The sequence below is a fragment of the Lynx rufus genome, unplaced genomic scaffold (assembly GCF_022079265.1).
Source record: "Lynx rufus isolate CCGP_SWC_20201006 ecotype Redwood Valley unplaced genomic scaffold, mLynRuf1.p SCAF_4, whole genome shotgun sequence".
NCBI lineage: Eukaryota > Metazoa > Chordata > Mammalia > Carnivora > Felidae > Lynx > Lynx rufus.
Window position 1 is genome coordinate 99,088,330 of NW_025814856.1, and position 11,707 is coordinate 99,100,036.

Sequence of the window (11,707 nt, forward strand, 5' to 3'; positions counted from 1 at the left end):
AGTAGGGCATGGCCCCTCATTGAGAACCTCTGCAGTGGAGACAGAGAGAGGTATACAGTTCCCAAAAGGAAGGAAAACTGGGTGAGAATCACTTATTTAGAAGCCAGGGTCAAATTAGCATTGCTAAGAATTCCCAGAAGATAAATGTGTACAGAGAAGCAGGATATTACATTAGTGATTGACTTAGTGCCCCAAGAGGTAAGGAGAGGAACAAATACCAGTATTTAGGGCAGGGGGTGGGAGGGAGAGAAGCACTGTAAATAAAGACATTGTTGCTGCGAGTATTTGTTCTAAGTTATTTCTTTCTAACATGATTTTTGTTTTATGAAACTTTTTTCTCTTAAATGTTTCTGCCCATACTCTTCAGGCTTGGCGTGATTTTAATTTTAAAACTTTGTACTGTGTATGTTGTGTTTCCTATTTCTATAACACTTTTCTTTTTGATTCCTTTGTTGCTCCCTCACTCAGAGCCTGGATATGATAGATGACGAGGTGAGCTATCAGTGGGCTGCGTGTGGTGGCTTATGTGGTATTGTTCGAACCTTCTCTTCTCTCTCTGCAAAATGATTTAAAACTCAAACGATGCAAGAATACTGGTGTCTGTGGTGGAGGATTTCCTTGTCCTAAATAGTTTCACTCTCTGCCCTTGTCTCTATCTAAGTTTAAAAGATATTTCTGAGTCAAGAGGATCACCACATTCTACCTCCAGAGTCCCTCGACTGATCCCCCATCGCCATTACCCTGACACGGTCCATTCTGTTCCACCTCCTTTGCCTTCATCTCGGCTTACCCCATCCCCTTGTCAGTGTTCCCCGAGGTGACCCTTGTCTTTCCTCCCAGACCTGTCTTCATCTTCATCGCCTCTCAGCTTAGAGGTGCTAGGGACCAAGCTGCCCTCTGCACTATTAAAAGTGATGTTCTGCGCTGGGCAGAGCCTAAGATTTGGAATAGACCACTACCTGTTGAGCTCTACTGGTTGCTAACTGCGTGGTCTCGGACAGATCTGTAGACTTGCCGAGCCTCACTTCCCTCGTTTATTAAAAGTCATTATGGACATTACCTGCCCTGCCTTCCTCTCAGGTTCGCTTGCTGCTCACATGAAATCATGGCTGTGAAATTTCCCCTAACAACGCTTGAGGACGTAATGCCGTCCCCTTCTGAGGGAAAGATACCTCAATATTTTTAAATGTATTTTTATATATCTCCAACGTCTTATCCGAGGCTACATGCAGAGTGATGCATTGCATATAGAGATGAATGAAATACTCGTTTTCTGCATCTCATAATCTTTCCAAAGTGTTCTAGCATAAGACTTGCAACATTGGAGTGTATTTTTCAATATAAAACATCCTACATTAATAATGCCACTTTATCTGGGGGAATTTTTAAATTTCCAAATACCTAAACAATGTAGGTGATAATGACCTGTGTGTGTGTGTGTGTGTGTGTGTCACACACACAACTAGAACCATAGCTTAATCATTTTACGGTTTAAAAATAAATGTGGCTCTAGTAGGCAAGAGATTCCTTTTGATAGCGTAATAAGCCGTGCCGAGCCCTAGCATCTTGGTCCTTTAACAACGCTGCGTAACATTCCTACCTCAGATCCTTGATGATGGACAGTCTCCCAAACACAGTCAGTGTCAGAATCGGGCCGTTCATGAATGGAGCGTGCAGCAGGTTTCTCACTGGCTAATGAGCCTAAATCTGGAGCAGTATGTATCTGAATTCAGTGCCCAAAACATCACTGGAGAGCAACTCCTGCAGTTGGATGGAAATAAACTTAAGGTAAAGAATTATATGTCTGTGTTAGGTTACCAGGTATGATTTGTATTGCACATAGCACCTAAAATGTTTTCATTAGGTAAGAGCATCTGCATATCTGAGAGGTAATTCTCATCAACGGTCAGCAGAAAGGACGTTGCATTATTTCTGAGTAGTAAATGAAGTTTTGGAAAGTCGTCAAGGATTCTAAGCCAAACAGTAGGCTGCCAAGTAGGAGAGCTAGGGACTCACTGCATTGCTTCCCCTAGCAACACATGGTCCATGTATGAACTCTACTGACTTCCTGTGTAGTATGAGTTGTAATAATGGCCAATGTGGACTCTCTTTCATCACATTAGAGTTAAAACCTAAATCCATGAATCTTTCCGTCTTTATTCATTTCTTTTCCGCCCCCACTCTTCCCTGCACACCTCTCCAAAACGGGGATGATATTCTCCACAGAACTTTCTTCCCCAAGTACGCGCAGGCCGTGTCTCCCCCCGCTCCATCCCACTCTCATTTCACCTGTCCAGTTCATCCCTTTTAGAGACTGAGGGGGTACCTACCCCTGTGGAAAAGGGCAGAAAGAACTTACATTCGGCTTCCCACCCCCAACCTCAGCCCCCTGCTGGGGTGAAGGGCAGATGAGTATCTCTTGACAGTCTTGAAAAGGTTAGAGATCAATCAATAGTCTGTGAATATGAAGGCCCCATTGAAGGCTGTCCCTGTTGGGGAGATGGATGCATCCTGCTGTTGATTCTGAAGGTCATGAAACATTTAAAGTACGCAACCAACTCCCCTTATTCTGAATTCCAAGCTCATCGAGCAGCCTCCTCATTAACAGGATTCCTTTATAGGTCTGCCTACAGGGAGAAAATGGCTAGTCATGCTGACATGAGCATTCCAGCCTCAAAGACATTTTTGGTCCTCATTGTAAATGATTACATTGGCAGAAAGGAAGCCATTTCATTCTCCCTGCCCTTCTTGGAGGCTTCTATGGCAGCAGGTGCCCACTCCTATCTTTTAAAAATATTGATGAGTTTAGCAATATGTTTGCTTGTAAATGTCTACAGCCCAAAGGTTGGGGAAGCAGAACTGTGCCCCCTTTTAAAAATTCATTCACCCATTAATTACCAGTTTGGAAAGCACTTACTTAATGGGGTTTAGGGCCTACTGGGCTAGGAACTTCAAAGAACAAATAAAGCTCAGCCCCCAAATATGGAGATTTTTGGCAAATGTCATCAGCTTTTCCTAGTTTCTTACCTCTTTGGTTATGTTTAAATTAGTTCTTGAGTTTGAACATATTGTGATAGCAACCTCTTCCTGAGCAGAGAGGTCACTGGTTTTCAAATTCAATTTGTTTATGTATTCCCTTCCTAGGCTCTGGGAATGACGTCATCCCAGGACCGAGCAGTGGTAAAAAAAAAACTGAAGGAAATGAAGGTATCTCTAGAGAAGGCTCGGAAGGCCCAAGAGAAAATGGAAAAACAAAGAGAAAAGCTGAGGAGGAAGGAACAAGAACAAATGCAGAGGAAGTCTAAAAAGAACGAAAAGATGACAGCTGCCACAGAGGGCGCTGGTGAGCAGTAACACACACCCTCTCTCAGACAAGTCTCCCCTCTTCCTGCCCCACTCTCCTCCGGAGGATTAAGGAACTGATGGCAGGGGTGATGTGCGCTAGGCAGATGGGGGAACCACGTGTTGCATAACTGCATTTTCTGCAATAATCGAATACTATTTTAATTTTTGCCTACTGAAATAATCCCAAGCCTCCTTTGGTTTCTTGCCAAACCAAGGATCTCATTTGTGAAAGATGCAAAATAGCTGTGTTTCTCTCTCTCTCTTACTATGCTCTTGTGTTGTGTTGGGTGGGTTGCGTTGCTTGGAAAATGGATGTCACCCTGCCCAACAAAAGTGTGAAACACCCCAGGTATTGTTAATGGAGGGCCGTGACTTTTCAGTCTGGGAATCCTGAAACTGGGCAATAGCACATATCTGCATGGCCGACAGCACCACTCTGCCATGAGATCTGGGCTCCAGAATCTACCCCAGCCTGTGGGAAAGTTTCCCCCTCATTTTTGTGTCTGGACAGTGAGACAACCCCACTGTAGAAACATGGGTGCTCTGTAACATGATTACGTACTGTGGCCAAAGGCAAGCAAACTCTTCTGTTTGTGGGGCATCAGAAAGAGAGAAAAGAATTATAGTTATTTGTTAACCCCAGAAGGAAGCAAAAAGCCTTAAGAATGTGGATGTGGGTATTACCTTGGGGTTCTGAGAGTAACATTTATCCTCCAGATTTAGCCGAACAAAGAAAAAAATCAGACATTAGCACAGCCATGGGATATTGGGATCCATTGTTTACTTTGCTACTGCTGCATGTTCAGTACTTCAGCAACACTGACACACATAACGTAGTTCCTTTTTCCCCCAACAAATTGAACAGGAAATTGATTTTTAAGGAAACCAACGTTTTCAGGTTTCCTCTCCTGGGGAACATTCTGGCTAGTCTTCGGCCTGACTGTGACACAATCAGGAACTTGTCACATATTTTCTACTTAAGATTTCCCAAGTGGGCTCAGTTAGTGTTTTAACAAATGTACTTTTAAGAAAAATAGAAATACCAGTTAGAGAAAATTTAGATTTGAGTAACGTTCAACCAGAGAAGCTATTTTATTGAACACACGGAATGTTCCCGTAAAGGAGAGCTGACAGTGACATTTTAGAGATGTTTCGAATGTTTTTTCTGAGCCATTCTCTTTCACTCTTTAGAGATTTCCACTTTACGGTTCAAGTTTGTTTAAGAGAGTACACAGGATACAGTCTACCAGTGGAGACAGTTAATACTTATTTTAAACCCAGTATTAAGGATTTCAGTATTTCATCAAATTAATTCAAGTGTAGGAGATTAGGGCAGAAGGAGGCGAAAATAAATTTATCTGGAGAGATTTCAAATGATTGGTTGTTGTTTGTTGTTTTGCTTTTTATGCTTGTGTTTCTGGTTGTCTTTCCTACGTTGGCTGTAAAAACAAGGTCATCCACTTTCCAAGGGACGAGTTTCAAAATAAGAGTTGAGGCCAGATAAATTCTTGGACTTGTATTTTACTTCCTTTACTACATGGTGGGGGTAATGGTGGGGGTGGGGGCGGGGGGAATGGGACCTCTGTCCATATCTTTCACTAGAAATGTTGTATACACAGAGCTTGAGGGAAGGCTTTTGAAGGTTACAGGTCATAGATAATGTAAAAGGGCTCTTGCCCATATAGCACCATCTTGTATTTTGAATATTGTGATTTTTTTTTTTTTGCTTGCTTGAATATCTGAAATCTGGAATTGGCTGAACTAGAAATTTATAATGCTGTTCTTTCCCTAAGGCCTGTTTCCTTTTCAGTGACAGAGTATTGTCTGTTATACTTCAGTCCTTTTGTCGCTGGTACAGATCATTCAATACTCAGAAACATTGACACAAGTTAATATTGTGTTTTACAATTATCAGAGTCACTATGTATGTTTTTCTGACTATCTTCATTTGGAGTATGATAATGAAACTGCCATACTGGATACTCTATTAATATTTGAGATGTGTGGTGCTTTGCTATTTATTAATATCATGAGAAACAAGGAACCACCACTATTCATGAACTACAAAATTCAGCAGATCTTGTCTAATACTAAAAGACTACATTAGTCAAAATCTGGGAATACTAGTGCTTGCTATTGTAAATTTTGGCCATTTTTGCTTATCTTTGGGGGAAAAAAGGTGATCTGGATCACACTGGAAGTTTTTCTCTGTATTCATTTTAAGAGTGGAAATAGAGGAGGATTATTTTAAGTTATGTTTATACTTTGGTGTTATTTGAAAATGGATGTACATACTGGAAATGTCTGTAAGTCTCAGTCTCTGCACATAATTTATTGCATTTTCTTAAATGTCTTAAAAGTATTGTTCTTGAACTTTATTTGTACACTTCCAATGTTTAGGTCAGTGATCAACTGAAAATATTATAAATCAGATTCTTATTCCTCAAATCATTTAGTTTGTATTGTAACTATTTTGGTTTGTTAAGTTAAGTTATGGTAATTTTAGGTCTTAGCGAGTTACTTTAATATTATTACTACTTAAAACTGCTGAAATCATAAAAGGCACTCGATTTGACTGTCCGACAAAGGACAGAGTGTAAACGGATTGATCAAAGAGTGTGAAAACAAAGTGCAGGACCTCAGATCTTATGAACATTTGGTTTTCGTATTATTTCTTCTCTTGACTCTAGTGCATGATGCCTGACCGGGGTTCCAGTGTCTTCGACAATTCCTACTTTAATGCTAGTGCTCTTCAGCGTCCATACAGTTTAACACAGAATTGTTGCTTCATGATCCTTAAAGACTTTGCAGTTTTTTATTTATCAGCAAATGAACAAAAAGGGAGTATCTGGTTACTATGAATTATATTTCCTAAATGACAGCTCAGTATGACTTTAACAATAGCCACATTGTTTTGGGGTATAGGTAATGCTTTGGGGGTTAGGGAATGCGTGGTGAGGCCAAGCCGTAGACAGGGAGCATTGTATGGGCTGAATGTCTAGGCAGAGTTTTCCATTAAAGGACTTTAGTTATTATAACAGATTATTTAAGAACACCTCTCTTAAAGTAACTCACAGTTTATGTACTAGTTTTCTCATTCTTTTCTTTTCTTTTTTCTGCCTGAATCGGAAGTGTACTTCAGAGTGATACATTAGGGCAGAAACTGAACTTTGTTCCTTCTGATACACTGATGAAGTCCGCCATTTATTTCATGATAATAAAGCTATCGTTCTAGGCTAGCCTTCTTTAGCTGGGGTTGACCTGGATTTCTGGCCCTCAACATCAAAGAAGCATCTTTAACCCACGAGACAGACAGTTCGTGATTGCAGTATTACAGTGCTCATTCCAAACTCAGCTTTTTAAGGGGCCTGGAATGGGAACACCTACTTTGTGTTTCTTTGTTGTTGTTGGAAACAAAGTGGCAAGAGGACAGGAGAGGAACCAAATTAACCCTTGCTGCTGCCTTTCATCCTCTAGTTCTCTCTAGCCCGAAATCTTAAGCTCTCCCAGGCCCGAGCTACCATCATAGGTTGTTGGATATAGCCTCTCAATTAGCCCTTATGGTTTTGGCTAAAGACAGAATTCTTGACTAGGTTTTTTTGTGTAACAGGATTAACATGTGCTTTAAAATTATATTTTTAAAAAGTAAATAAAATACTGCATTTATATGGATATTCAAACTCAATTATAAATATTAAAGGTTCTATAGACCAGGCTTCAAGAGAAGAAACCCAGTGTTTGAAGATTCTAAAGAGAGATGTCCCAACAATTCTGGAACAAGTGTTTATAATCTGGATATGTGGTAGCCCCTCATTACATTGGCATATTCAAGAATTACCAAATTCCATCTGAGCCGTTAAATTTACTGTCCTAACAGGGCCCTGGTGAGGGGCATTTCACTCTGGTGGACAGCAGGCACTAAGGTTCAAGTCACCTGGTTAATGGTAAGTCCTCAGTGCTTTCTGAATGAAAGGTGAAATGGAAAAGAAAAGCCCAGGCTTTTTAAAAAATATCTTTTCAAATTTACCTTTGATCAAGGATCTACCTGTACACTCTTCTGAAGCTAAGCATTTAAGGAGGAAGTCCAGAAATAAAATGTCCATATTTTCCACTAGAATTGTTTTTTTTTTTTTTATTATGACAACGGGGGTGGGGAGTAAATTCTCAAAAGAAAACAGTATTGTAAGAAATATGAATGTGCTTCAGTGACTCATTCCTGGAAAAGAGCCTGGGTATATAGACAGATTTTTTTAAAAACTATATTTGTCTTAGGTATTTAAAGTCTCAGGAAGTTTAGTTTTGGCTCAAAACACTGGGGAAAAAATAATACTGGACAGTGCACTAGTAGTATTTGAATAACTTATAGTAGCAACAGAATAGATCCATCCAACCAGGAAGTCAGAGGGCAAGGGAAAAGCTTACAGAATCAATTTCTCCCTGGAAATAAAAGCATCAAGTTCCACCTTATAGTAAACAGAGGGTTTTAAGTGCTTGTGCGTGAGTGTCTGTGTGGATGTGTTGAGGGAATGGTTGTTACTTGAAGGCTCGCCTAGGTGAGTGGCCTGTGACCCGCTTCCACATCTACAGAGTGGGGAAGGAAAGAAATGTGATGATTTCCGATCCTTGGCCCTGCCCCAACCCCAAAACTGCTAGAGATTCAAGAATGAATGAGAGGTAAAAAATAAGAGAACCAGAGGCAACTTGTCAATAATGTGCATGCTGTGTGTGGAGATGTACAGAACTACATATGTGTGAATATATTTCCACCTTACACGCATACATATATACATACATATGCGCACACGCGCTCACACACACACACACACACTGCAATCACATGGCATAAAATATATGTACATTGTATAAGGAACTTGGTAATTCAGTTAGGACTCCAAGCAGTAATCATAGCCTTATCGCCACTTTGTGTGTGTGTATACATGGAATGGCTCATAAGATTTTAAGAGATTTTTTTAATGTAAGTATTTCTACTAAATGCACTTATCCTTCTACATGTTTATATATTTTGGTAAAATTGATTTATTAGATACTTGGTATTTTAGTAAGATAAAGTTTCCTCAAATGTTTAGTTAATGCTTTGATGTCAAGATTGCACATTGCTGAGTTGAACCTCAGAAACGTAGGCAGCTTTGGGCATTTTCAACTGCGGACCGCAGTCTCTTGGCTAAAAATTATACCTGTGTTCTTGTGCATTCGCTCATGCTCTTCGATGACGTACTTGGTAGCTATGATGCTTAAGCCACTAACTACTGGCTCTCTGATGGCAGTGTTGCCATCACACGGTCATTTCTTTACTTTTTTTTGTGGAGCGATGGCACGGTTAGGTCATTGCCAAATATAATGCAAGTGGATATGAGCGTGTGTATGTTGTTGGAAGGTGTGCCCTTCTCTTTCTTTCAGCTGCTTTATCCACATACCCAGGTTTTCTGCTAAGGATGTAACCGTTCATCCATGAAAGAACAATTGGCCAAAAATAGTTAAATTACCTTGACAAGTGGGAATTAACAGGCACTCCAACTAGATGACACCTACCAACAACATCAGGTTTAGTTAGTGCTTTGCAAAACCCCTTAAGTATATGTGTGTATATGTTTTCCTTAATATTATTTATGGTTATCACAAGCATTGCTTTTGTATTTTTTAATGGTGTCGCAGCTAAGCCACTTGTACGTCTGCTACATATCACTAACAAAACCAGCCAGCTGAAAAGAGAAACAAGAGAGAATGAATTCTATTCCATTTTTAGAAGTTGATTTATTTTCATCTTTCTTTATATATCACTAAAGGAAAAGAGTTGGTTGAAAATCATTTTGCGTCCGATAAGTATGGATAGCATGCTATCTGAAACTTTTAATTTGTACATTTTGGTGTCTGATCATTTGCATGGAAGAGACAATATAGTGCCACGTCTGAATTGTTCTCTTGTGCTTGGTTAATATGTACTTCTCTAGATTGTTCTGTTTCAAACGACATTTCTTACTCTTTGGTTTTCAGAGGCGTTCAAAGCAAACTATCACAATGGTCCTCTGTTTTCTGACCAATCTAAAAATACCTGTGATTACATTTAATTTGTCAGTGTAAATAAATCTCTTGCCAATGAGTATTATTGTTGTCAGACAACGAATGCAATAAAAAGAGAAATACGGATATCTGTCAGAGTAATTCTTTTTTTCTCTTCCATTTTCACCTTCAACTAAAACAAGCCTTGACTGGGTAAACCTGTATTAACTGTCAAAATATATCTATCAATCAAGAGCAAAAGTGCACGTTTTCCATGGAAATGAAACTAAAAATAAGTTTGAGCCCCAGAACAGTGTAAATTGGCAGCTAGAATTACATTTGAAAGCGTAGTTCTGGAACTGGGCATAAAGTGAAAGATGCTGCACTAGAAGCTTCCTCGGCCAGCTTCCGGTTCCCGCCACGGCTGCACCAGCGCCCTTTCTGACGCCTGTCAGCCAGAAGAGGTCTGTGACAAGTGCATTAAAGGGCTGGCCTCACACAGCATGGGGCAAGCTCAGAGTCAGCCCATCCCACAGGACGGGGTTCTTTGCTGCGATGTTACTTCGAAAACCTTAAAAGTTCTGGAGATTTGAACATAGCAAATGAGGGACATTAATTTCTCTCTCTTTCTCTCGTACACACACGAACCATAATTGATCTGTGACTAAACCTTTGGCAGTGAAAAAAAATAAGTGAATTTTAGGCCGGCTTGTCTTCCTCAGGGTCTGCTATGAAATTCCTCACTGAGGGGAGGCATGTGTCCCTTTCTGGCTGAGCCTGAGTGTATGCTGTGTCACACAGGATAGCCTTCTTTCTTTTTTAGGGGGTAGGTTGGGGACAGAATTTGCTTATTCTGTCAAGAACAAGAGAGAACAGAGTATGGTTACTTCACTGATGATATCAAACAACTCTTTTTAAAAGAAGCGTGGGCTTTTTCAGCATACGTACAACAGCCATTGATAGTTTCAAAAAGAGTATTTCAGGAAATCCAGCTTTGAGGGCTGTAAACAGCATCACTGAATAATTGAGCACTCGTAGGGCACATGATCTTATGCTCACTGAAATCGTGACTAAAATAACTCTAATCCGATATGAGGAAAAGTGTTCTCCAGGCCAAACAAAATGTTCCCGTTTATGACTCTAAGTTAACATGTTGGCACTTCTCAATTTTTCAGCCAGCCGTTTTTCCCAAACTACCAGACCGTCATCGTGGCAAGTGCCCTAGAACTTTGTTTGTAATGTGACTGCTGTAGCATCCCAGGGAAATCATCCATCCTGTCAAAGGAGATAGATAAATGAAGCTAGGTAACCTTTCCATCCCAGCTTTTACAAGAAAATGACAAAGTCATCTTTTCTTCTGAGTCATGTCCCTCAGAAGATAGGCCAAGGCTGTTGATTTTTTTATTATCATTATTATTTTTTTTACCTTTCTATTGTTTTCTTCTTAGCCTCCACTGCAAGTTACAACAGGAAGAAAGAGAAAAAAAAACTACCAACCGCTACCACCACTTCTAACAACAATCTCGTCTTTGGGGGGCATTTGGCTTTACCCAAATCGATTATGGGCTTCATTCTGTATCCACTCATGGATGCGAACAAACTTCTTCTTTTCACTGGGTCAAAGAAACTACAATGTCCAATTGATGCTGAGATAACAGACACTCGTGTGACAATACTCCCAAGAATGTTAAGATGCTCCTTCATGTCATTGCTAAGGGAGAATTGAATAAATCAAAGGAAAAGGAGAAATAGGGTCACTCAGATTTATGTTTACTGAGAAAGTCATCCACAGTAGGGGCAATGGAAGTCAGACTGGGCCAGTATGTCCGATGGCTTTGCAGAGGAAGTTTGCGTGCAGCTGAGGAAAACTGGTGCACATCTAGTTTTCCAGCAGGTGAACCGGAGCCCCTTGAGTGAGGACTAGAGTTAATGACGATACATGAGATCATCCTGCTCCTGTATTCTCTGAACAAGACTCAGCGAGGCAGCGATAAGCTCATGTGCTCTCGGGGAACACATGCTTCAGGGAGAGTGCATTTGGATCCCATACCGTTAAATTATTTAAGACCTGACCACTGACACAGCAATTTCAGCCATTTTATTGAAAAGGACTTTTTTATTGGTCAGTGAGGTTTTCAAATATTGCTAGACTGATTTGCTATCACACCCTCCAAAAAGCCTTCTGCATTGATTCTGTTCCCAGCTAACCAGCGCTTTCCTCCTTCCAGATGTCTGAGTTCGGGGTCAGTGGTCACTGTTCAGATCAGATGGCTGTGGCCCCTGAGATGGGGCCAACAGCTGAAATGGGCTCACAGTATCCATGGCACGGGTGCAAACCGACCCA

At 40.5% G+C, this 11,707-nt stretch overlaps 1 protein-coding gene across 4 annotated transcripts in view; it reads left to right on the forward strand.

Moving 5' to 3' along the window:
- The window catches only part of PPP1R9A (protein phosphatase 1 regulatory subunit 9A), a 317,596-nt gene extending 314,242 nt beyond the window's left edge, over positions 1–3,354 (forward strand). For 2 of the 4 annotated variants that reach the window (XM_047096568.1, XM_047096571.1), the window contains 2 exons: positions 1,606–1,788; positions 3,145–3,354. In XM_047096568.1, coding sequence (XP_046952524.1) covers positions 1,606–1,788; positions 3,145–3,354 — 393 coding nt within the window. Of the gene's footprint in view, positions 1–468; positions 493–1,605; positions 1,789–3,144 lie in introns of all 4 variants that reach the window. The other 2 variants (XM_047096570.1, XM_047096569.1) reach the window with 2 other exon arrangements.
- Positions 3,355–11,707: the final 8,353 nt, after the last annotated feature.